Genomic DNA, 27,666 nt, shown 5'->3' on the forward strand with positions numbered 1-27,666 from the left:
CAGTGAATTCGCCTCATGGCATGTCACTCAGTGAATTCGCCTCATGACATGTCACTTCAGTGACGTCACAATTTAGATATTGCGCACAAGTTGTTGATTTTGCGCTTAACCATTCAATGCTGTAAATTAGTAAGATCGTTGCCATTTAATAATTCACTTCTTTGAACCACTTCATTCCAGGCGTTCACACCACTTTTGACTGGGGGAGAGGCAGGCGTCGTCATTTGGTCTTAGCCGCATCGCACAACCCCAGGAACACAGTGGAATAGAAGAATAGGAAATTCACCATAAGGTTAGCGACCTACAAAACGCAACTTTCTGCTGCTTTCGTTGTACATAAGTTGACGAGGGCTAGTCAGTCCAGTTGTTGTTCCTGTCTTTGATGGTATATAGTAGGTACTTTAGACATGTCTTGCCATATTGTCTCCAAAACATTAATGGAAAGATCCAACAATCCCCGGAAGAAGATAAACGTGCGCCATGTAGGTGTACACACATCACCTTTGGGCATATTAGCAGCGACCCGGCGACAAAGAATCCATGCCGTCGACTTCACTCATGATGTCACAGACGATAGATTCTGCGCCTTTTGGTGTTCGCAGCCACCTGAACAAAACATATTTATGTGACATCACGTAGAATCTGTGCCGGACGCACAGAATCTTTCCCCGCGACTTGATTGAAGTGAGAGAGAAATGGCGCAACAGATTTAATTGTAAGAAGTTATGTTGCATGCTCGGGACCAACCACGAGTGATGAAAAGTTATTTACACGTTACGAACAACATAATGTGCAGTGTGCATCGTTAGTAGGATTGAAAGAATCTGCAAAATTAGTGCATTTGCATGCGCAGCCAATGCCGCGACAGCAACGAAGTTGTAAACAGAAAACGAGTTGCGTTGCAAACACGCCCGACAAATATTATACGTGACGTCACTTAGAATAGGACAGTCTCAGTGCGCTGCGAATGCATCTTATCTCAAGCCCTCTAGAGATGCCCAGAGAATGATAGTTTCCCGAGTAGAAAATAGGGATTTGACAATAAAGTGGCTAAAATCCAGGGGAACTTTGTGAGTGGGGCACCAATTCCAGAGGCGCTGCAGTGAAGGCTGGCCAATCTCTTGGCTAAATTGTGGATCCGCTAAGTCGTACGCTGACACAAAATGCGAAGTGTTTTTTGACGCTTGCACTATCACTGTGGGGTATTTATGGCTCGACCAGTAACCTGCACAGCACGAGGTCAATTGCAAAGCCTTGCTGGAATTTCAAATTTACTTTTAGTGGTCTGAACTGCGTTGTTTGGGTTTTATTTCACCAGCACATCTGAGGAACCTTTTGAACCAAGTAATCGAGTAATTATACTTGTATATCTTTCGGACGCATATGAATATAACGTTGGATTCGAAATATTTTTTCCATGTTGGTGAATTTTGGATACAAAATTGCAAAACATCTTTATATCAAGGAACTGAAAGAGATGGAGACAGGTTTCACACTGTGACGGTCCAGCCCAACATTGCGGGGACCCAGCCCAAAATGGGAGCCGGGGCAGCTCAACTTTGAGGGGCCATGCCCCCCTCCCTAAAAGCGATGCAAAGTTCCACCCCGTCTCGTAATATCTTTCCAGAAGGTTGTCGAATATGCCGTTGAGTAAAACATTGCAAAACCTAACTTTCAAAACAGGATGAGGCGATGCAGATGCCGGTTCTCAGCCGCGCTCTTTCAAGTAACCGTTGTTTTAACGATAACGTCACAGAAAATAACGCGAATTAACATTGAATGTGACTAAGCCGCGAACGAGGGACAGGTTTCGTTGTCTCTTTTTATTTGGGTCGCCGATATTGGGATGGGTCCCCGACCACGAAACAACATTTCTTGCGTCTTCACGCTGATATCATCACGGTGTTGGTTTCATTTCCTCGAATGTGGCGGTAGCCAGAAAATCCCCGTAAGAAGCCATGACAGGTCCACATAAGCTTTGGGAACTAATGAAGCCTGAAATCAGCGGTCCAATCCATTTTGATCCGGGGTAAACATTGCAGTATTTCTCGCCGGGTGCCGAAGGTTGATCCACATTATCAATATTTGGACGGCTGGCGGCCCTTCAGCGGTGCTCCCCCCCCCCCCCCCCTCCCACACACACTCACTTCCCAGGAGTCCCAGGAGTCCTCTGTCGTCATATCCGGCGCGAGAACACTTCCTAAACTCGTTTGTGTGCGACCAAATTCGCCCAGGCTGTATACACGGCTGGATTCGGGAAGCCCATGGTGATTTTTCTTCACCAGTTAATGATTCAGCTTGTGTGTGCGGCTTGTCACCGAGCTCGGATTACAGGGCGGCACCTGACCTCTGCAGCTGCGCGCACCAGCGACTCTGTGGAGACTGCTCCGACGCGTGGCGCGGGTCGGTGGAGGATCCTGAATTTAGCGGAACGGGTGACAAGGAGACAAAAGCAGCTACATGAACGCTGTTCCCTCACCGGCTCTTACTGCGAACCTTTGTTGCAGGTTAATCCACCACTGGGCAGGGTTCCGCATTGGTGTCATTCGACTACAGCATAGATGGATAAGCCAAATTAATATATATATATATATATATATATATATATATATATATATATATAATGTATTTCGACCCCGAATACATAGAGGTGTTTGGTATTTCTTGCAGGCAAAAATAGTAAGAGCAAAGAAACACAACGTTGAAAAATATCTGTGCGCATGTAGACTTGGAACGAGCTATGCAGGTGTGACTCATGCTGTTTTTAGTCGCTGATGGGGTTGGGGTCCGGATGCTTCAATTCGATTGCAAAATTTCGTGACTTAAGCCCTTAACGACACCAACCGATCCGAGTGAAATTCGATCACATCATTTCCCATAGCAAATTTACGGCAGGGATGGCGGATTTAATGTATAACACATTATCTAAGCAATTAAAACCACACACACTATCTGCGTCGCGTTCTAACCAGTTCAGAATGTCTTCCGCTACAGAGACTCGAATTTCTTAACGACGCCTCGCGATAGCCTTGCGCTGGGTGCTCGGCGATAGTATTTACATGTGAATCCCGAAAGACGCTACTGATGAAAGAGGACTGAAATACCATGGTATTCGTAACCATATGAATTATACACGCGAAGCATGCACATGGAAACAAGAACCACTGATTTTATCAAAAAGCAGAGAAGATTACCGATTTGCAAGTCCAAGATAATTATGGACAGCGGTTACAATTGCAATATCACGCAACCTACACACACCTATTTGCAGCTGCGTCAGAACATAGCCGTCAGCCGTTGTCGATGTTGTTCCAATGTCGACAGGGAACTAAAACAACTGCATTTTCACTCAGACAAGAGAACTTTAAATACATCAGAAAACACTCCCTCACTGACAGACCTTTTTCGTCTCCAAAGAGCGGTCATTTTCTTGACCAACTGCTTGTTGACAAAACCTTGCCGATCGGGCTAAGTTACCTGATGTTTCACCGCTCAGCGTCAAGTTATGAATAATATGACGGAGTCTAACATTACGCCATGATAAACCACAATGTCTGATGGTTTCAATAATATAGATATTCGGGTTGACCTCTTCGACGCGGCGGAGATGTCAGCATGTTATAAAATGGAGCGTGTCATCTTTACATTTGTCATACTCTGTGAACACACATAGCTATATCACGGGTGTCTGACTTGGTGTGGAAAGACAGCTTTCTTCAAATCGGCAATGATAGCTCAGATTCCCTGCTTGAAGTGATTATCTCCACGAATCTCTTTGATTGGGTTCCCTGCCTAACATTATCAAAACGAATTTGTCCACCTTATTTTTGTGGGTATTGCGCACCGCCAAAGGGTTGGCTCAGAAAGCGCTGGAACTACCTTCCGCCCTCCATCGCTTGCATGATGACTTAAAGTACTCAGTTCCGATGGCAATACTTTTTCAAAGTATTTTAGTCCCGCGGAGTCCTGCGGAATCAGGCCTCGCCGCATGAGAAAACGTCACCCGACCATGAGCTAAGCCAAAGCCTCATCGCCACACAGGCGGCGTCTTCGCTCGGTCGTTCAAACGGATCAGCCGCCCGCCAGCGGGCTTCCGGTCGCCGCCATTCCTGGAGTGATTCAGTGATGTCCAAAGCTTGGGTCATCCCTTTAAGCACGCTACGTGAGGAAATGAAATTGCGTGTTGTATACTTGGGTGACCCAGTCGCATTTCCACTGCTGGTAGCTGTAAGCTCTGACCGCCTTGAGGCTAAAAATAAAAAAAATGTTAGCGGGTTTCGGGAGTTTATGGGTGCCTGTGAGAGATAAGTAATGGGCTGGATTGGGCAGGGATCACAAAAATCGGGCATCGCTTCAACTAGGGGCAGATGCCTGTATAGGGCGTCGGGCAGACGCTTGAGTGAATGTTACAAATTGTTATTGGTTACGGCTCTTTCTATAATAATCAGGTGCATTTACAAGACTTCTGGTATTACCAAACCACAAAACGCTTTTTAACTGCGTGTGTTTTGTGGCACTGCCACATGGCCACTACGTAACGGCCACCTCAACAAATGTTCGTGCCCGTACTCAACGTAAAGACGCACAATTGTATTGCATTACCCGCTACAGAACAGCTTGAGTGGTGTTTATTTTCTTGCATCAAGAACTCTAGCTCTTGAAGACTCCTTGCCCCCTCCCCCTGTCCCTGTGTTACATACCAGAACGAGTCCTGAGCGACACATCAAAATGTACCGGGGGCTCCCTGGTCCCTGAGCGCCACATCAGACCGTGCCGGGGCTCAGCATTGCGCCCTTCCCCCGTCCGGCCGGACCAATGCGGGCCGCGGCCGCCGCCGTCAGCGGATGCGGGTTGCCAGCTGACGCGGGGTCACCAGCCGCGACCCCCGGCTGTTCCCCTCGATCGAGCCGCGTCCGAGCGCTGTGAGCCGCGGTGAGCTGCTGCGGCAGTGCGGCCAGGCCGCGGTGAGCTGCTGCGGAGCGGTTTGGCCGCGGTGAGCTGCTGCGGAAGTCTGGCCACGGTGAGCTGCGGCGAAGCGGTCTGACCGCGGTGAGCTGCTGCGGAACGGTCTGGCCGCGGTGAGCTGCGGAGGAGTGGTCTGGCCGCGGTGAGCTGCTGCGGAGCGGTCTGACCGCGGTGAGCTGCGGCAGAGCGGTCTGACCGCGGTGAGCTGCTGCGAAACGGTCTGACCGCGGTGAGCTGCGGCGGAGTGGTCTGGCCGCGGTGAGCTGCTGCGGAACGGCCTGGCCACAGTGAGCTGCGGCGGAATAGTCTGGCCGCGGTGAGCTACGGCGGAGCGGTCTGGCCGCGATGAGCTGCGGCGAAGCGGTCTGACCGCGGTGAGCTGCTGAGGAGCGGTCTGGCCGCGGTGAGCTGCGGCGGAGCGGTCTGGCCGCGGCGCAGGGCAACCGGCTAAGCCGAAGCCACAGCTGGCTGGGCCAAAGCCACAGCCGCGTATCGCCACGATAGACCGCAACTGAAGCCCTCTTTTGGTCAGGCCGGCGGCGGCTATGGATTCGTATGCAGACAACGTCGCGGCCACCGAAGACAAATTGGACTTTTTATGGAGCGAGTTCTGTGCCGGCTGACACAGCCAGCCGTTGATTAGCAAGACAGATGGTCTGATCTCATGCAAATTGTGCTTAATCGTCAATTGCAGTCAGGAAAATCAGGAATGCATTTCACTGTTATTGGAAACTATCACGCTTTTTAATCGCCTTATCTTTTCGGAGTTTGCCATAAATTTTAATTCGATCTGAATGAAAGCAGTTTGATTTTCAGAATCTTATGTTGAGTTACCGACATTTGATATGCACGAAACCAGTCGGTGAAGACGCAAAGAGCAACAAGCATCGCTTTCATGACAGTCGGCGACCTTCAACGCTCCGTTTATGATCACCAATGAAAAAGGTTGAGAAAGGTTAAGCAAACAACTACAAATGAAAACCAGGGCCAGGTTCTTGGTCTTTGTTTTCAAATACGAAGTCTTAAATGACATAACACAGTCTTTTTCACTTGTGATCATAAGCACAGCGTAAAACGTCGAGCACTGGCAATAAACCAATGTTTATTCTACAACGCTGATGCATAGTAAAAACTTCGCCTGGAGGCCAAGGTTTTCAACTGTAATTTTTCAGTTAAACTTGATCAACTTTTTTCACTCGCTATCATTAACAAGCTCGAAACTTAAAGTACTGTCAATTTAACTAATGGTTGCTCTGAAACGTCGTTTGACCAGTACATCCTGTTATCTTGAAGTTAGATAACCCAGCATACGAGCTCTAAACTCACGTGAAAAAATCAGAGGCTGAAGGCCCTTCTTGCTTGTCATGAATGGGAACAACTTGGCCACAGAGAATGGGACAGCTGTCACCTGGATTCTGTGCTGAAAAGGATGGACCAAGGTCGTGGCTCTTACAGAACTAATGTAATCTGTCTCAGCGGTTGTGGGTTTTTATTGCTTTGTTTGTATAGTTCGACGTGTTCGGAAGGTAGTAGATCTGGCCGGGCGGAAAGTGAAATCTTGGACGGCGACGGGCAGGTCCAGCTTCATTCATGTGAGACTTGCGACGACAAGAGCTAAGTCTAAAAAGGGATGACACAGGTCATTTCAGACGTGAGTCTCAGCAAACGAGTTCCTTAACTAAAAGAAGGGTCCCTGTTATAACAATGCAACAAACGGTCCGCTGCCATTGACATCAGCACCTGAACACGTTGAAGTCGCCTGACGTACTTCAAGAATATTCTTGTGTACCTCTGGAACATGTTCATTGTTCCACAGAAACGGACAGAGGGCCAAGACGTACTGCACTCGTGAGACGGCTTGGCGGGTGTGCTGGATCATCCTGCCCATCAGCATCGTCTTCAACATCCCCTACTTCCTTGCCTTCACCGTCGACGACCGTATCCGGGAGACGGATTTCTACAACGGACAGTAAGTGGCACGCGCATGCTTCCTGTGCCGCTGTCGCTATGTCGGACAGTAAGTGACACGTGCCGATAGCATGCCCCCCGTGCCACTGCCGTGGTGTCGTTCATTGTTTGCGTGGAGCTGGGCGCGAGCAACTTTGCTGTACGTTTTGCTGAAAAATTGCTTTCCAGAAGAGATGAGCATCGGACAATGAAAAAGTCCTCACAAAGCTCATCGTTCGGCTAAGAACAGTGTTTCCTTTGTATGGGCAGGGAAGAGGGTGGGGGTGGCCGAGGTCCTGTCACTTCGCGCGATAGTGAAGAGTTGTGAGTTAAGAAAAATGGGGTGTCGGTCAGTTGTGAAAAACGGCTAACGTCGTTCACATGGTTTTACTTTGGCGACATTATGCTCCTGTGCCATTCTGGTGCGGGCGTTGTTACCCTAAGACCGATAGGTTTCACGCCTATGCTTTTATCTTGATCGGGTTAAGGAGGAGCATCCACGTGATGTACTGGAGAGATACTGGCCCACTGTCTCCCACTGCGCGTAAGCTCCCTGTCTTGAGACATGGACGGAGCAAGACAAGACCTATGTAGCAGACGATTGATAGGGCACGGCAATAACGTCTACTAGGGAAGCACGAATTGCGTTTGGGATTTATTACCACGGACAACGCGCGACGAGAGCAGCTGCAATGGACGAATGTAATCCCCACCTGCTCGTCCTGGGTGGGCCTGATTCACCGATAGCTGCCCCGCGGTTCACGCTGTCGTCGGCAGCTGCCCCGGGGCTTACACTGTCGCCAGCAGCTGCCCTGCGGTTCACACTGTCGCCGGCGGCTGCTCCGCGGTTCACGCCGTCATCAGCAACTGCCCCAGGGTTTACACTGTCACCGGCAGCTGCCCCGGGGTTTACACTGTCACCGGCAGCTGCCCCGGGGCTTACACTGTCGCCAGCAGCTGCCCTGCGGTTCACACTGTCGCCGGCGGCAGCTCCGCGGTTCACGCCGTCATCAGCAACTGCCCCGGGGTTCGCGCTGTCGCCGGCAGCTGCCCCGGGGCTTACACTGCCGCCAGCAGCTGCTCTGCGGTTCACACTGTCGCCGGCGGCTGCTCCGCGGTTCACGCCGTCATCAGCAACTGCCCCGGGGTTCGCGCTGTCGCTGGCAGCTGCCCCGGGGTTTACACTGTCACCGGCAGCTGCCCCGGGGCTTACACTGTCGCCGGCAGCTGTTCCGCGGTTCACGCTGTCGCCGGCAGCTGCCACGCAGTTCGCGCTGTCGCCGGCAGCTGCCCCGCGGTTCACGCTGCCGCCGGCAGTTGCCCTGGGGTCCATGCTGCCGCCGGCGGCTGCTCCGCGGTTCGCGCCGTCATCAGCAGCTGCCCCGCGGTTTTGCGCTGTCGCCGGCAGTTGCCCTGGGGTCCATGCTGCCGCCGGCGGCTGCTCCGCGGTTCGCGCCGTCATCAGCAGCTGCCCCGCGGTTTGTGCTGTCGCCGGCAGCTGCTCCGCTGTTCACTCTGTCGTTGGCAGCTGACCCGGGGTTCACGCTGTCGCCGGCAGCTGCCCAGGGGCTTACACTGTCGCCGGCAGCTGTCCCGGGGTTCACGCTGTCATCAGCAGCTGTCCCGCGGTTCACGCTGTCGTCGGCGCCGACTGGCCGCCGCTAATGCTAACATCCCTCAGAACAAACGGGCGCGGACCAAGCAAAGAAGGGCGCGCTCTCTTGACTGCAGATCTAGCTGAACTGGCGCGCGTAAAAATATGCATCCCAGAATTTCAGAGGTGCAAGAATCCAAGCTGCTGGAGCACTAACGACCCTGATGGAAGCAGCTCTGGATTAGATGACAGGGACTGCATGAAATAAACTTTGTTTAGGTTCCAATATTATGCCGTGTGTGCGTGCCAGTTGGAGGAAGTCCAGCTGTGGATGAGTGCACTTCACGGCTAAAATAAAACGCCGAATAGCTACCTAGTTAGCAGAACAGACAACTACAGATATTCCATAGCTGAAGCAGGCGTTGAAGCGTCCACCTGAGCATCAAAAGAACACTTGTGAGAACGGGTCGTTGTAGAAATGTCTTACTTTTGCAGATGTTGAAATTAACGTCAGATATGATGAAACGAACTCAATTTTAGCTGTTGGTGTACTTTGAAGTGGAAAAGGCTGGTCTAGACGACACCTTTCTCTGTTAAGTAAATGTGCCCATTAATACGTCATTGTTTGATTGCGTCATGGATCGCTTGCATGACGTTGAGGTGCTGTCGAACCAACCGTGCAAAATTATCACTTGTAGCATTTCAAACTCATCGAGAGTTGACAGTAAGGGCTGGCAGCGTTCGCTGAGCTAAATACCGTTATGTGCTTGTATTTTGGTCTTTTTGCCGTGATGCTCCTGCATACGTATTCGTGAATTTAGGATGCTGACTTGTATTCCCAAACTCGGTTATGGCGTTATTCTTAAGATATTTGATTGCAAGTTATTTTTCTGTAATAACAAGCGAGTGAAGAAACTATTTTCAACTTGTTTTATTATGTTCCTGAACACGTGTTTCGTAATTAAAGCTTGCACAGCTTGCTTAACGTTGTTTTAAAGCGACATGACGTCTACATTGTTTGGAAATAGTGTTCACGGACGTCAGATCTGAACAGCTGGACGATAATATTCTTCCTGGCCTTGATCGTCGTCTGGCCTGTGGGGTGGCAGGAAATAAATGGCATTGCTATAGTGTCATGCGTGCCTTAGTGTCTTTGAAGTATTCCGCACGAAATAGTCTGTGCATCTTGACGGACGTGCAACTAAGAAATTTAAGGATAGGGCCGCGAACAGCACCGGATAATCTTCAAAATGACTAGTTTTGCTCAAAACCCATAACAAATGTGGACCACTCCCCATTAAGAAGACCAGAAAATTCGAACTATCAGATGCTGATATTCAATGGGCGGTCAGCATTCTCACTTCAAGTGATCAAATTGTACCTCATTCCGCCCAAAATGCAGCAGACTTGCAAGCTAAACATCCGGGTGTGCCTGTTGATTTGTGATACCTCTGACTTCCACCACCACCAGAGAACCAATTGCTACCAATTATGTGAACCAGTTATGTGACCTCGCCAACAGAGGTCACATCAACCGAGGTAAAAGCTGCCACTACCTCATTAAACTCCGGCTCACGCGCCAGCTTGGACTATCTGCGTGCGGCGCATCTTAAAAACACGACAGGCAAGGCTGCTGGGAAGCTTGAGCTCGCCTGATTTCAATAACGACAGCCTTGGAAATCGGGACCCTTAACCAGCCTCAGTACATGGGGCATTCTGTGCGGTGCTCATCGCCCTGAGGAAAAGTAATGATCGCCAGAGACCAATCGCAACTGGCCCCGTATACAGGCCTCACACCACCAAGATCGCCATGCGGCCGCTTATCCCCGAGCATGTCGAACAATTTCAGCCGGTGAAGCCATGCTTTGGAAGTCCCGCCCGATATGAGACAGTGGCGAGACCTCCCGGTTTCTCATGCAGGGTTTAAACGGTGGTGCAGTCGTGGTACAGATCGACATCCAAAACGCTTTCAATACGGCGCGCCGCGATGGGCTGTGCGGTGTAGTTAGTGGACGGATTACACCCTGCCACAGGTTGCTATGGCAGGCGTAGTCCAAACCGACGTCATTCTTCTTGGGAGACACCCCAGTTCAGTTTACCACTGGCCTGCAGCAGGGGTTCATGTGGTCTAGTTATGTTCTCACTGGCTGTAGATTCCGCTGGCGGAAGTCCAAGTCGACATTCATTCATGCCATCGTATCTTGATGTTCCGGCTATAGGGGGCGACATCAACTCCGTATGCCAGGATCTGGTACACCTCTTCCTGAATCTGTCTGACGTTGGAATGGTAATGCACTCCAGGGAATGTGACATAGCTTTGTCAGATCAGGGTGACAATCAGTCAGGGATCGTGAATGTACGCTTATGACACACTGTTCCCGGAGCAGCTGTTGTGGATATGTCCGGAGCGACGATTCTAGGAGAGTCAATGGCTGATACAGCAATAAAGAAGGCGCTGAATAGGAAATGAGAGGATCTGGAGCTGATGGTTGGCTGTTTACAACGCGTTGATCCTCATTCAGCATTCTTTGCTCTTATCCCACCTTTTTGTAGCTTTCACTTATTGTTAGACCAGGTGCATACAATGTTATTAGTAATGCCAGTTTTATCGCAATCCTGGACAACTCCGAATCTTGACTTGAAGTGGCCAGCTCTGCAAGAGAAATCTCATTGTATTCGCTGCTTACCACAATGGAAGTGGTTCATTTTATGTGCATTGAATCGTCCAGCTTGTGTTTTCTGCAATGTTTGCAACACACTTGTGCAATTAATGCTGCGAAAGCTTGAAACACTCTGTTCAGACAAAAAGGTGTGCGAACATGAAGCTGTAACCCCACGAATTCAACGAAGTTCTATACTATGGCTTTGATTTATCCCCTCGGCCTTTACCGCGATGGCTCTGTTCTAAGCGCACTCTGGCTTTGGGATCGGGAGTATCACGCGGCCCGTAGTGACGCACTGGTTGCAACTTTAAAGGGGGCGTTCCACATTTGTATGGGGCTTTGAACTGAAATAGCCGTCTTGAATATCAATCGGTGCTGTTCACAGCCCTGCCTTTCTTACGACCTGAACCCCTCTAGTTTCTGAGCTGCACGCCCGCGAAGATGTGCGGACTATAGTGGGAAGACTATTTCAAGGTCATCTCGGCATCCACGACGCTTAAATCGCGTCATTGAAATTCTGCCATTCCATTAGTCATGCAGCAATCAAGGCCAAGAAAAATGTAATTGTCAAATCGTTTGTCTGGCGTTTATGAATTTGATGGTGCCTGAGTCACTGCATCGAAACGTAATGACGGACCTTCGTGCCACTTTGAGCGAATGACACACCGCACCGAGTAACACTGATGCATCCAGGGACCAAGGGGTGCAAAGGAGCGTAGCTGGGATTCAGTACTAGCGGAACAGTCCGCAAAGATATTTGCTTGCCAGCTCAAATCAGATCGGCCGGGCCAGGTTACGGATCACCACAGCTCAGGAAAGTGGTGTCTAGCCTCATGCCATACCATCTGGCAACCTTGGAACACAGCTGGACCAGAGCACGCTGCGGATCGCGATTGCCCTTTGCTTGGGTGCTGACTTACGTCAGCCACATAAATGCCGGTGCTAAGAGGGGCAGTAGGGGGTACTGCGCACTGGCCTGTCGTTTGGGTGCTGGGCGGCGGCCCAGATTCACGCGGCACATAGTGACGTGATTTATACGCAGTGGGAATCCCACCTTTCCTTGAACCCACTGCCATCGACCGGGCTCAGCGGCAGCACTCAGTGACGCAATTAAGCGCGCATTATACGCAGTGGGAATCCCACCTTTCCTTGAACCCACTGCCATCGACCGGGCTCAGCGGCAGCACTCGGTGACGTAATTAAGTGCGCATTATACGCTGTGGGAATCCCACCTTTCCTTGAACCCACTGCCATCGACCGGACTCAGTGGCAGCACTCAGTGACGTAATTAAGCGCGCATTATTCGCAGTGGGAATCCCACCTTTCCTTGAACCCGCTGGCATTGACCGGGCGGCGGTGAAAGGCCCGATAGGATCACCATATTCCCGTTTGATTACGGCGAGAGCTTGGTAAGGGATGTCACATGCGCCAGTACGTTTGCCGCCTCTAACCTTATCCCTTCCGCGATAGCCGCTGGCGCCGCAGCGATAGAAGCCGAATGCAGGAAGAACAAAAAATTATCGAGCCTCACTCAGCGGTTTTAGTTCCAACCAGTCGCCTTTGAAACCGGCAGAGCCTGTGGCCCATTGACGATAAGTTTTGTCTAAGGCCTTGGGGCAAGGCCGATTTTCTCGTCGGGCGAGAGACGGGAGAGTGCTTGGCTCTGCCAGCGTCTGGCTTTCGCCATAATCCGGGGGAACGCAGCCTCAGTGACATTCACGTCACCCAGCTTCGAAAAAGGAGAGCCCGTGCACGCCCATCGCCAAGACGGCATATCTCGACAGCCTGCAACGTCGCCAAAAGAAGAGACCACGAACGTCAAGTCTCCCAACAGTGGGATTGGCGGTAGAGAGCGGCCTGCGACACGACCACTCGACCTTACGGGTCTCTCAAACGTGACCTGGTGCTGACCTAAACGCCATAACTCAAGCGGCCCCATCACACCCACCATACGGCCCCATCACACCCACCATACCCAAATCCGAATGCAGTCCCGCCAGCTTATCACCTTTATATTTGCTAATTTTAGTACTGTTTCCATGACATAGTACATATGAAAATGGAAAAATATGCAAATATATGTCATGGTTGAATAAAGTGGAAAGGGACAAGGAACATGAGAACGTCCAATTAAGAGTGAAAGCCAACAACTGTATTGCTCATTCACTCTAACCTGTCACTGCAACGTGGACTCGCGCCCGGCAAGGGGGTTGACTTTTTTAAAGATTTAATCCGAACTCTTTGAATGGATGAATTTCTGAGATCAGCGCTCACGCTGAGCAGTGCTTGTTGTGTGAGTCATAACCCCTACCATCCGATCGCGCTATTCCGGGCAACAGCAGAATTTGGTGGCGAAAGTTCAAAGTGTCGCGGTGCTCGGCACGGTCCGTCCTGCCCTCTGACCTCAACTGACCTTTAACGTGACCGTTACCACCGGCCGCAGGTCATGCCTGTCAAGGGCAAACATACCTGTCAACTTTTCACTCGGGATCTCCAATTTTCAAACGCCGTGTGAGAAAAAAGATACCGTTTTGAAGGCCTCGTCAAGTTATGAAAAATTTACACAATACGTCTGACCTTAGGCCAAATTAAAAGGTCACCAGAGGCTACGAAATTTCAGAAACGGACGTTCAGATAGATGCAATTCAAACCTGTGTTATCATGGCGGGTATTGAAGGAGCGGAAATAAGCGTTAAGGCTTTGAGGAGACCATTCCGATCGTTTGTTTTCTGCCACAAGCGTCGGGTTAGATCAGATGGCCATTCAAATTTCGCCTGCCAGAGTGGCCTGTATGAACGATGCTTTTTCATAGTGTGCTTTCAACTATTTGTATTTTATTAGGTGCAACTGTGGGATAATAGTATTACAGACACAACAATTTCATTGTTGGCTGACCTTAAAAATTATCTGAGGTCAACTTAGGTCAAAATTATAAGCTATCAGAATAAAAGTTTTAAGTGCTAAATGGTAAGGTGCTTGTGCTTAAGTGTTTGTATATCCTTACCTAATGTAACCAGCACAATGTTTTTTTTGTGGTCAGAAATAGTGGCATGTACGTCTACAGGTGATCAAGATCGCATACCTGTTGTTTGCATTGCACATAGTCCCTTCGACGCTTGGCAGTGTATTTGCAACCAACTGAGGACAGGCACGTGGGTACATGAAATTATACGCTATCAAGTTTACAAACGTGATGTAGAGGTGGCTACACGCGTTGCACTCGGTCATGTAGCCTCTATGCTACCAGCAACATGGGTCATTGATCTTGGATGACCTCATTTGACCTTGTATATCCTTACGGTACCTGTTGTGATCTCATGATGCATTATAATGGTATCGCGACATGTCTTCAGTGGAGTATTTGAATTATGCGTCCAGAATTACCCTATAAAATGGCCTTTTTAGGTCAGTGTTTGCCTTCCAAAATGCACCCATAGAGAGAGATCATGACCTGGGACAAGGCCATGTGCTCTGTGGTCATATGATGGTTGTGCATGTGAGTTAATACTCTTTTTCTAAAAAACAAATACCAAAGCTGCACAAAATACGTAAAAAATTGCACTATTTATCAAAAATAGCAAATATTGACCCGATTTCCGGTCACTAGCCTTGTATTTTCCAAAAAGTTGAAACATTTCAACTAAGTTACTATCATGTTCTATTACCATAGCCAGTTTAAACAACGGAAAATGATCCATAAAAAGTTATGTGTGGTCAAATTGTTTGGGGGATTGCTGATCTCGTTGACTTGACCTAGGTCACTGATTTGTATGATCAAAGCTTTATCTCAACACAAAGGATACCACATTGATAGATAAACAGGTACTGGAAATTGTGCGCTGCTGCAAGCTTTTTTGACCTGTGCTCGAAAAATCGTAGGCAGAGAAGTCCACTCCCCCGCCGGGCGCGGGTTAAGGTTAAGCTTCCATAAAAAGTTGGTATACACTTGGCCACACGTCCCCGTCCGTCCCGCTCCCTCTCTACCTCCGCACGCGTTCCCACAAATTATGCGCTATGTGAGACTGGTCACACAGCTCGCGTTGATGGAGACAGCCCTGGGCACACGGCCCTGTTCGGATCTTTAGCGACTTCTTCCACACGGGTCTCGGTTTTGAGACAGAAGCCTGCACGCTGGCAATCGTGTTTGGTATTCGCCACTAGTGTTCACCACTCCCAAAGCGTTGTTGGAAGGTTCCTGCAAACTGTTAGGAAATAACCAAGCGCTGCTCAGGGCTCGATCTGAATAGCAAACAGTTATCCGACCGGAATAGTTATTAAAGTCTTCGGGTATTTCCGCAGCTGCATTCACCCTTGGTCAAATTGGAAATACGTGTCCAAGTGGTGTTGTAACAAACAAGAGCTCACTACCTCTGAAGATGTGATTTGCCTCATGTGCTGGGAAATACAGCCTCTTGCAATTTTGATGGCACTGAGAAAGCTCAGTTTTGTGGTGTCAAGGTGTGAAACTGTTTGGTGATTTTGATCCGTTCATGGATTTATTATAGTGCACTGATTTTGGGCCTTTAATTTGGCTATGAACAAGGAACATCTTCACCTCCTGGTTTGTCGGCGTTTTGAGTTTGATGTTCTTATGCCGACAAGACAATAATCAACATTCATCTTCCTTCGAGGTACGCTGTTTGTATCAGGGGCGCAGCCGAAGTGGGGCGGGGGGGGGGGGGCGGAGCCCGTTCCCCTCCTCAGCCTAGGATTATTTTTGTGTCATCACAGATGACTCCGGCATCAAGTTATAAATCGGTGTGGTGCGCTCTCACTGAGCCCCCCTCCCCCCCCCCCACATACACGCAAGAAAATCCTGGCTGCGCCCCTGGTGTGCACTGCAACACAGGAACATAGGGGTGTCCCAGCAGAGCGGAAAAGTGAAAAGGAGTGAAAGAGCTTCAAACAAATTAAGTTCTTTACATGCACCCCGTGGCACTCGTGCCAAGCCTACAAAAAGTGTGCTGGCTTTCCTTGGCTCCTTGCCGCAACAGACCTAACTCGCAGTAGGTATGCGTCGCGAGGGGACGCTGCCGCGAGCACACCTCGAAAGTGGAGTACGCAGATCTGGCGTGCCTCTTCCAGTGAGTGGGCGGTGCAGTGGCGCTGTGCCAGCCAGCTGGGTCCGAGCGTTTAAACACCCAGGTATACAGTATTCGGCGCGGGCACCGCGACCGGCGCGGGGACCGGTAGTGTCACGTGACGTATGTTTAGTTGGCCCGGCCTGGACCAAGGTCCCCGTCCACCAGCGGTCTAAATATACGGGGCGGATCTGTGAGGCGGTCCGGCGGAGCGTGGCGCCTTGTGCTTACGTCATCGGGACGTCTCAAGGTCAAACATCCGAAATTTAGCTATTTTGGGGCGGCATGCAGGGAACGACGGTCTTGTGGTTAAAACGAAAACACGCGGTGAAAGCAGATCGGAAATGAATGGGATTTTGTGATGACGAGCCCTTACCTGTCCCTTTCAAGCGCCAGCAGGCGCGGCCAGGTGACCATATTTTAGGAAATGTGTTTTAGGGTTTGCAGTTCGCGTAAGAAAAGATGTGACGCTTAAAGATGCGTAAAGAGATCGGGTGCAGTGAGCGGCTTTCTGGTTTTATTTCTCTTAGGACGGGATCAAGTTGATTAAATCTTTTTAACGAATGGATTTCTGGGATCAGAGCTCACGCTACGCACCACTCGTTGTGTCGTTCCCTCGATGTCATTGTGACGGTGTTAGGCCCATGTAGGGCTATTTGGATACACCCTCGCCTTCAATAAACTACACAATGTCCTGCAACCCGACCGCGGTGACAAACTTTCGACTGTTAAAACCGGTCATGTCGGCACTCCATGCAGCAAGCAGCTCGCAGCAAATAGGGCGAAACCCAGTCCATTACAATCTGCGATGACGTCTTTACATTATCCCAACTCTTAAACACATCACAAGTTTCTGCTGCCTGTGTTACGACGAGCGCGGATCCTCAGGCTTGTCCTGTGGTGTAAATCTGATAGCAGTTACGAATGATGTTTGCTGACCCACTTCAACCCAAGCGTGTGTACCTTTTACTTTAAGCAAGACCCAGCTGCGTTCCTCCCTATTGCGTCAGTCTTTCGTGCTTCTTTTGCTCATCTGAAGGGTGCGCTTAATCATGGGTGTGTTGAAGCGGCTGGCTCGTGTTTAACACTCCACTCAAAAGATGGGTGAATAGCAATGGCTCCACGCGACAAACCGTGACTTCTTCATGCCTTTGGCAACCGGCCAAGGAAAATGTTACAAACCTAGCGTAAAAGGACTTCAGGTAGTCGCTAAAAAACGGCATTGATCCTGTGGTTAGGTTCTCCATAGTATCAGCCAGCCTGTTAGAACCGGCCAGAGGTAAAACCTAACCTGTGGGGAAGGTTAGGTTATCCCTTTGCAGGAGAACCTAACCTTCCCGCCGCTAAATCGGTCCCCGGGACGGCTCTTATTCGTATTCTTATTATATTACCTGTTTTCAGCGGCAATGGCACTATCACGGCCATGGCAACACATCCTGAACACTACGTTGAAGGGATGTAGTCACTGAGAATCGTGGGTGCATTGGCGGCTTACTTGTCTCGGAAATTGCACTCTGTTTCCAGGGCTGTTATGTGTACAAAACGCCTGCAGTACGTAAGCACCAATATGGCGCACATATACCCCACTGACACGTTAAAAGTAGACGGTACGCATCGGCAGCGGCAGCGGCGGCGACGCTCCCGCCACACGGACGTGGATCTCTTTGATTGGAATTCAAGGAAAATAAAGTCTGCTCTGTTTCCAGGCGAAATACCTCCCAGATCCAAACGGAGCGTTAATGGCGGGGCTGAATAAGCCGTTGCAGGGCATCCATTGTTATGAACGTTAAGACCAGCAACAGATCCAGACAGTCACTGGTCGGAAGGCGATAACTGCTTCAGATGTTGGTGGCCCCGGGCCAACCGGCGTCACACGGGCCGCTGTGTGACGCTGATGCGGTGTGCTGTGGCGGGCTGTGGGAAGGGTGCCGCGTAATTCAAATAGCTCATCAGTTTTATTTTCCAGATAGCCGGGTCTTTGGGGTAGAGGAGCCCCGCTTTAGCGTTGCGGGCGTCTCAAATGGAGGGCCGTCCCATAAAAAGTCCCGTGACTAGCCCGCGATCAACCTTTAAGCGTGCTCAGCTGATGGATTGGCCCCATAGGCTTTCGACGACCAGGGCGGTCATGCATGTAGCCCGTCTTGCCCAGACTGTAGTTCTTGTGATCCAGGCCAAGTCTGCAGCCCAGTTAGCCTACTTTGCAGCTTATGTGATCCAGCGTGGCCCAGTCCGAACTGGTCAGACGTAGCCAATGCCTCACCTTACCCAGTTTGCAGAGGCATGCATTTCGACGCTTTTCATTTGTCACGCCGCCAGTACAAGATCGTTGGAGCCCCCGGCAGGGCGTGGGACAGCAAGCAAGCCGGCCGTGGCCAGGAACTCCTCCTCCGAACAAAACAAAACTATGTCACAGCGATCCGAAAACGGCCGAAGTGTCGAAAAGGATGCCTACATGTGTAGCTCACCTGACACATCCTTACGTTCGTCCGACCCAGTCCGTAGGTCATCTGACTCAGTCTGTGCTCACGAGACCTGGTCTTACCCAGTGGGTAGGTCATCTGACTCAAACTGTACTCAAGACCTAGTCTCCCCCCCCCCCCCAGTCTGTAGTTTAGTGGATCCAGTCTACAGTTTTCTTGACCAGTGTGCATCTCATCTGGCCGAGACTTAAGCTCAAGTCTGACTCAGACTGATCCAGTCTGGGGTCGCTCTACCCACCTTCACTCCGTGACCCTGCCGTGCTAACCAGCCGCAGGCTACTGTTTTTATATCCGTTTTGTGGAGCTGATGGTCGCTGTGATTTAGCTCTCAGCTATTGGCCGCACTCTGGCGCCGCCCAGTCGGCCGGCATTCGTCCAAACAGAACTCACCTGTTCCAGACGATGCGTTTCCGTAAACTGGCAATGCGATGGCTCCGTCCTGAATAGACAGGGCGACACCAGAGCATCGTCAGGGCGTCATAAGGGCGTCATCATGACGTCATCAGGGCGTCATCGTCATCGTCGGGGTTCAATACCTAGCAGTCCGCAAACGCATCTTTGCTTTTGATGAGACGCACGTTTGAAGCCGTGGGATAAGGTTAGGCCTACACTGGCAAACATCCGCATCAGTGCAGTCGGGCATTCGGGCTCTGGCACCCTCCACACCTCGTATGTGCCACTATGCTAAAGGCTGCCCGAAACACGCACAGCGAAGTCGAAAGGTTTCAAAGGTCCACTCTGAGTATAAGGTTTGAGAGTCACTTGTTGCGGTACATCAGTGTTCAAAGCAACAGCTAGTCAACTATATCAACTGTTGATAGATGTACCATACCTGAAAGACTCCGCTCAAATCACATGTCAAAATAATATTTGTGCGTCGAGTCTGAGCCGAAGATTTCCGACGAGCAGCGCCTCTGAGGTCTAGAAATCTACGATGTCCTTTCCTGTTGCTGAGATTCAATGCTTGAAGTGGGTGTTTATTTCACTATCCTACAGGTATTGTCGCGTGTTTGTCTATCATGTGTTTCCCATGTGCTTGTCCGTTACCCTCTAACTTGCATTCCCCAGGTGCTCATAAGTTGTGTGCTTTCATCTTTACAACTGTCAGTTTTCCAGACACTAGCGTAGATCACGGTGGTGAATGCATCAGATGCGACAAATGGATGCGATTCAGTCGCTATCAGATTCACAACTGTGCGTGTTTCAGAAACTACCAGATCCGCAATATTGTGTATCTGGCACTTCCTGTAACGCTGTTCTTAAAATAAACACACTGTGCAGTCACTTGACTGATCAGTGAGTACTTCCGGCACCACCGGGACCACCACTGTGTAGGCCTTCAGCTACTACCAGATACAAGCCTTCAGTTACTACCGAACCCAGGCCTTCAGTTAGTATCAGATCCAGGTCCTCAGTTACCATCAGATCCAGGCCTTCAGTAATGATCAGATTCAGGGCTTCAGTTACTATCAGATTATCAACTGTTTATGTTGTAGGTACAAGCCACCACGAGGCTGAACACGAACAACACCGAGATCCACATCTAGGCGCGCATCAGGTGCTACCCGACTGGAACATTCACGACTGTGGGTGTTTCAGCTCTACCAGATCATCCGCTGTGCGTGACTTCGGCACTAAAAAATCCACCAACGCATGTGCTTACAGCACAACCCGAACCCCTGCTGAATGGTTTCAGGTACTACCAGGTTCACAACTGGGTGCGGTTCGTCGTGTTCGGGCTCGGCACGGCCCTGTTCCTGGCCGTGGGGAACCTGCTTCTCATCCTGTCGCTGCGAGAGAGTTACCGCCGTCGACAGGCGCTGCTGTCGCAGCGCAAACACAGAGAGGAGAAGAGGCTCAGGGTAAGCCGCCCGGCCGCCGTGCTGCGCATAGCGGCACACCGCGCCCGATATTGCCGTTGCGGTGTTATTGTGCCGCCGAGGAAGAGTAACGGAGAAGACACGGGCCATAGGGCGTGTTGATGCTATGGCACCAGGTTGAGATGAGGAGCGCAGAGCTACCACTACGCTATGCAGTGAAAGTAAGACGTTGGTTGGTTCTGTGCCAGACTTTTCTTCATTTACTCCAGCTTTGCTTGACCAGAAATCCCGCACACCGGGACGTAGCATGGACCCAACTTTCCGCACTATCTGGTGAAGAATGTCGCCAAGCTGCAAAATGGCCGCGGACGTTCGGCCCATCAAAGCAAACGTCAATGAACCTGGCTGAAAAATTGAATATATTGGCTAGCTTCTATCGGATCGGCTTAGACTGATTGCCACTTGGTAGGAAAAGGCCAGTGGCCAAATACCGGCCAGGAATTACACAGAGCACGCACATCGCACAATATGTGTGCAACAAAAGGAGCCGGCTCAAAAGACGGCCGTGACAAAAACGAGCGGTGCCTAATGAAGCGTTCCCTGCGCTCGCCGTGTACGGCTGCCGAGCACGTTTGTACCTGGCCGACAATGCTCCACATGGATGAGGCCTATTCACCGCCAGTTGGACCCGTTGGAGCTTTGTCGAGCGTTATCATTGAGTAGGCCCATCGGAACGGTATGCCGGATGATCCAATTGGCCGTCAGCTGACGTGCTGGACGGTACTGATATCGCCTCAGCCGGCCAGGGACAGGTCCAACTGCAGCCAACACAGGATTCCAAGCTCAAGACATGGGCAAAATCTTTGGTGTCAGAGCCAGCTGCCATAAGTCTATATGCATATGCATATATATATATATATATATGCTGTATATATGCGTGTGTGGGTGTGGATGTGGGATTGGGTGTGCGAGTGCTCGCGCGAGCGTGCTTCCATGCCTGTGTGTTAGTCATAAGCCACGTTTCCCTGCACAGCTCAGTTTAGTGTCCCATCCAGCCTTTCTGGCTTCCCAATTTTACAAGTGGCATTTAACTTACCCCAGTTGTTAATGGAAAAGCTCACGAAGGCTATGAAATGACTCATTTTACTTTAGAAAGTACATGACATGAAAAATTGCGTAATGGGTTATAATATGTGAAAGGATTTGATACAAGGCCACGGATACCATGCAGCCATACCTGACTTAGCGCTGCGGGAGGGTGGGTTCGTGTTTCACTGCGGGAGCTGTGGTTCGGCGTTTCCGTTAAAACAGGCTCAAGTGAGCGCGAACACATTGGAAGCTGAATATGCGATAAATAATCTTGACATTGTAATTGTTTCGGGTGCCTAAAACGCGTCATCGTTTCCATACCAATCGTGGAAAAAGCCGGTCACCCTGATAAATTAAGATGTCCCGCTTAGGGTATCAAGGGCTATTTTTTTCCCAAGCGAATCAGGTAATAACGACATTTAAGTCGATTGTAATTTTCATGCCCCAAGGCATTGGAACATCAAAAATATCTTACGATAATGTCCATACAATGGCAAGTTAAATATGAATATCGATATCGGTTTTCAAGGTCGAATACTGGGAAGTCGACAGGCCCACCTGGCGATAGTCTGCCGCATTGCCGATTGTTATAAGCGTGTGATGTTCGGGGGAGCGACAAATCGGGAGCCTTCCGCCCCTCAGAAAGACTGTGAAGTGCGCCCTGGAGCGATTGTGCCGCCAACGCACTTTAGTCTGGGCTAGTCCAAAAGTGCATCGACCTCCTGATCGGTCTCCGTCACCTGACCCAGTTGCCCTCACAAAGAGACCTACTGACCGTCGTGCAGTTTATCGTCTAGCGCGTGAAATAATGCATCACAATTCATAGCCAGGTGTCAGCTGATAACGACACCAGGCTGTCGAAAGTGATTCACTTCGCGACTAGCGTAGATACCGGCCTCCAAAAGTATCGCACACAGCCCAAACCCCATGATCGCCGCGCGTAAAGCCCGTGAGCGAGGCGCACCTGCGGTTCTTGTCTGCGTATTCAACCATATGCCGACTCGCCGACCCGTGGGCGCTCTTCCCCATGGACCAGGACCTGCGCCCTTCCCCCTCCCCCGGCGATGTGGGTGGTGGTGGGACAGCGGTCTCCCACACGCTGTGCGGCCGGTCTTCAGGACCAGCTGCAGTGGGTGTGAGACGACTGGATTCGACAAGCTTTAAGCGCACTGCGAAGTCATTCTTTGTGCGTAGGGATGTTTGATACTGTAGGCGTATGCATATATTTCTATAGTTTTACTCCTTATCACTTTCCGTTGTTTTTACTCATTCCTCCTCTCTGACAAATGGCAAGTTCGATACGAAACGATTCGATACGAAACGATACGATACGATACGCCCCTAAGTATACGAAACGAAGCGAAAGGTACTGCCGCTACGGAATGAAGCGATACGAAAGGTCTGGCTACGTATTTGTATGTGCATTGTCAGCTGATGTCAATAGCAAGCATACAGCGACTTACTGCTCTACATTGGATACATAGCCGCCTGAAAGGAACGGAGGCGGCTTGGCATTTGCCTTGATAGCTTAACTTACAACTCATTGTTTCTGGCAAATGCGTATGGCTTGTGTCAAAGGCATTCAAACCCCAAACGTCCACGAATGCTCGAATTCCCGGTGTTCGGTTGGAATATTTGATCAATGTTCGAAAGGTCCCGCGTCCGCTGGCTCAGCTCAGTGGCAGGCTGAGCCCTCGGGCTCAGCTCAGTGGCAGGCCGAGCCCTAGGGCTGAGCTCCTTGTGCAGCTGATAACCTGTGCTGACTGGCCTCTGTACTAACACAATTGTTGGTGCCACGCACAGGAGCAGTTCCGGCTGACTGTGACTCTGATCATGCCGCGCGCGGGAGCAGTTCCCGCTGGCAGTGACACTGATCATGCCGCGCATGGGAGCAGTTCCGGCTGACAGTGACACTGATCATGCTGCGCACAGGAGCAGTTCCAGTTGACAGTGACACTAATCATGCCGCGCGCAGGAGCAGTTTCGGCCTACGGGACACTGATCATGCCGCGCACAATAGCAGTTCCGGCTGACAGTGGCACTAATCATGCCGCGCGCAGGAGCAGTTCCGGCTGACAGTGACACTGATCATGCCGCGCGCAGGAGCAGTTCCGGCTGACGGTGACACTGATCGGCATCATCCTGCTGTTCCTGGCCGGGGAGTTCCCAACCCACCTGGCCAGCCGGCAGTCGGCCGCCACCCTCATCTACGGCGGCGACACGTCTCAGCTGAAGTCGAGCGGCTACCGCACCTTCAAGCTGGTCGTGTCCGTGCTCATGGCCGTCCACTACTCCTGCAACTTCGTCCTCTACTGTGCACTCAACTCCAAGTTCTTGAGCATCGTATCGCGGGTGCTGCTCTGTCTGCGCTCCGAGGGCGACGCCGAGACGAGTGACCTGCGCGTCACGGCCTCTGACGTGCCCCGCGGGCATAACCCCGCCTCCCGCGGGCCTAGCCCCGCCTTCCGCGGGCTTGACCACGCCTCCTGCGGGCACAACGCGGCCTCTCGCGGGGCTGAACCGGCCTCCCGCGGGCCTAGCCCGGCCTCCAGCGGGCCTGACCCCGCCTCCGGCGGGCATAACGCGGCCTCTCGCGGGGCTGACCCGGCCTCCTGCGACCGGCCCAACCCGCAGCCGGCCGGCGCCGCCAACGGTCGGGTGGTCTGAGGGGCAGGCGGTCTGCGGTGCTGCGAGGAGGAGATGGTGAGGGTGGCCGGTGGGCTGTAGCCTCCATCTGCGGCAGTGGAGGCAGTGAGAGGCACGGGACGACTGCGGTGCGGCGGTTAGGCTTGACAGCCTGGCTTTCTCGCTATCTGAGAGTGTTGAGCTGATTTGTTTACCAATTTTGACCGTTGACCGAAGCTCTCTGACCGATTGTCTGAATGTCTAGAATTGTTTGGCAGTCTGAGCATCGGAGTACCGTCGCGACCGACATGTCACGGACGGTCTCCAGACTTTCGAGAAAGTCTGACTAGCTGAGACCGTGATAATGAGACAACCCGTTGGATCGTCTCAGACCGGCGTGATCAGGTGACTGACCAAGACAATCGCCCCAGCGGCTTTGGTGGCTGCTCTGTGCCGAATCCGCGAAAGAACACGCATTTTGAGTCAAATATCCCCCGAGTGCGACGGACTTCCGAAGATCTCTCAGCTAAGCTAAGCAAGCTAAGCTAAGGTGTAGGGAGAAAGCTGATGTTACTCGATATTTGCGTGACTGAAGAGAGGTGGCTGTCCATCTGTTATGACGACAAAGCCATTCAAAAACCTTTTCAGCCCACAAACCCACAAACCTAGTGTCACAAACCGCATTTGAGACGCTCGATCGTGGCGGCCCATGGTGTATCGACAATGTGAGCATCGGTTTGTATTCGAATGGTTTGCACGGGTGAGTCTGATCTTTAACACTTAACACCTTTAGCTGCTGATGCCGTACAGCTGAAAGGCTCCTATTTCCTTACGAGTGTCTATGGCCTTTGCTCCCACCATGGCTTTCCTTTCTTTTCTTGCGACCTTTTGGCGTTATTTTTGGTGTGCTGTAGTGATTAGCATGAACTTGGCGTTACTTCTCTCGCCACAAGTCCATGGCCACTGGTTCCCATCGCTGTATTACGGGGTATGTCACTCCTTGGTCCCCATGCCGGTCTTGGAGGCTCTGGCCTCTAATTTGTCCGCGAGATCTTTGAAGCCCCAAAAGTTTGTAGATTTCATACTCCATGCCGGGCTTTACAGGATTCTCTATAGAGGTCATAACGGGGTCTGGCCCCGTATGCCCCCCCCCCCCTTTGCGTGCACGGTCTTAAATACGAATTACAACCAGTGTCGGTCGATTACGAATCCAGCACATGTACTCCAGATCACGGAGGCGAAACCATAACGTGACTTTGATGTGACTCTCCATGACATGATGTGACTCATGTCACCTCATGACATGACGTCGCATGATGTTACGCCGTGACATGATCTGAGCGATTCCACGTTATCGTTAGCCCCATGGAGCAGCACGTTAATGTATATTTGATGTCGCGCTAGCGTTATGGTATCGCCATCATCGTGATGCTATCATGCCAAGTTTTTGTAGTAGGGTTTATGATTGTTGCTGTTCTTCATGAGTGATATCTACTATCATCTGCCACGCGCAACTGTGATGAGATTGCGCCCACAACGGTCACAAACTCACACACCCTGAGATTGGAAACTCTAATCGAAAGGTTAGATCGCGTTCACAACCGCCACCGAGCTTGGCTGTTGCTAGAACCTGGTCCCTGTTTAATAATAATACGGCATCATCGCGTGTCAATCTGTGTGCAGAAAGGCACTCACAACTTACCTAGAGACCGTGCTGTAAGATGCATGAATGTATTGATGTTAGTATACACCGTATGATGCCATTTGGGTGTTAATTGTCTGAAATAGCCCATGCTTTATTCAGAAGTGCGACGGCGCATTAGGACACGACCCGCCTGGGGCGCTGAAAGAACCCATTCCAGGCTTCTGCGGCAACCTCCGAGGCGCACTTGGCTTTCTCACCAAAGTCTCCGTAGGTGCTGGTCGGGAGGTTAATGACAATTTTTTGCTGAGATATGGTGTCCGTTTTCGTCAGATCACGGTGCTATAACGTCATCAGTGAGAGCTTGCATGCGCATTTGAGCAGCTAGGAGAGCAGTTGTGCAGCAGAAGAGCCCTGCCAAATTCTGCATTGATATGCTGTTGAAGCATATCAGCTACTTGAAACGCGTGTCAGCCAGGCTCCATCTTGCGAGTAGAGGCTGCGCCAGGACCCAGTTCTTTATCGACAAAGTACCCAGGTGAGGTTACCACTTATGACGTCACAAGTATCAACGTCACACACCAGCGACTTTTCTCCAAGACGAAGAGAATGTTGTGATGCGCTTGCCTGTGACGTCATAGGTTGCAGTTTGCGGACGGCGTTTGCGATGGAGAACGCGGCCGAGAACACAAGCAGGAGTCGTGTGAAGTCAGTTTGTGCCACCGAACTTGAATTAACGTTACCTTCCATTGTTGATGAAGAAACCGCTAAGCTCACACACTTTGCAACCGAGTGCTACCAGATCATCTTATTACTTAAGGTCGTCCGGCAAACATAAATGTAAAACATATGCAGTTGGCTGACCTAACCTATACCTGATTTAATCCCATCCCGAGCTGACCCTGATTTTTTAACGTTTGTCAACAGTCCATCTTTGTCAACAGCGCTATGCAGTGTTGCCTAACGCTCGCTTTCTCTGGCGTACGATGTAAATTGTGCACCCAGTATTCGGGGCGCGATAGGTTCTCGAAAATGTCAGCTGTTTTCAGATTTCTGAATTTCCCATCGACTGTTACGTCGTCAGCCACGTGACAGACCTCACGGGACGCTGTCGTGATGAAAGTGACCAGGACTTTGGTTGCCGTCGTGGTCTCTGAACTGCAACATCTAGATCCTGAGATATCGGGGTCCTTCTAATAAATACCCCAGGCGGTCGCGGTGGATGAGTCACGGACGCAGGGGGGGGGGGGGGGATCAGTGTGGTCCGGCACCGATGCCACTGTGGTTCAATGCGCTTGCATGCTTTATTATGTGGACGACGTGCAAAACGTGGTCAAATCTCCCCGTTCCCTACTGTGATCTCGACGTCAGCAACCTCCTTGATGTTTATGTCCCTATGTCTGACCTCCGCACTAGCACATTTCCCACACATGTAGACCAGGATTATCCGTTGCATCTCAATGTGCCATGGATGCGTGATATTGTGTGTATGCATGTGTTCTGAAAGATCTAGTATGTTACCGCAAAACGTGCTTACATGGCCGAAAGACATTGAGAAAACTGTATTTTTGTCATGTTCTGAATATACTTGCAAGAGAAAACGAGTTTGTCACCCTGCGTAATGTACCACGCACGGCTTTTTCGAGATCAATCACTGACCCGACTAGCCGGCATCACGAAATGCGACGAGTCAGCTTCAATCTGAGAATACTTTGAGTCATGCTTCCCGCAGCACCCTCCAGTCATCGGTCGGTTGCACA

At 50.7% G+C, this 27,666-nt stretch overlaps 1 protein-coding gene across 1 annotated transcript in view; it reads left to right on the forward strand.

The window, feature by feature from the left end:
• LOC119089908 (putative G-protein coupled receptor B0563.6) overlaps window positions 1-24,306 on the forward strand; it is a 40,596-nt gene extending 16,290 nt beyond the window's left edge. Inside the window, exons 5-7 of the mRNA XM_037212714.1 lie at window positions 6,782-6,934; window positions 20,427-20,592; window positions 23,743-24,306. Coding sequence (XP_037068609.1) covers window positions 6,782-6,934; window positions 20,427-20,592; window positions 23,743-24,306 — 883 coding nt within the window. The remainder of the gene's footprint in view (window positions 1-6,781; window positions 6,935-20,426; window positions 20,593-23,742) is intronic.
• Window positions 24,307-27,666: the final 3,360 nt, after the last annotated feature.

This window comes from Pollicipes pollicipes, unplaced genomic scaffold (assembly GCF_011947565.3).
Source record: "Pollicipes pollicipes isolate AB1234 unplaced genomic scaffold, Ppol_2.1 Scaffold_3087;HRSCAF=3621_pilon_pilon_pilon, whole genome shotgun sequence".
Lineage (NCBI taxonomy): Eukaryota > Metazoa > Arthropoda > Thecostraca > Pollicipedomorpha > Pollicipedidae > Pollicipes > Pollicipes pollicipes.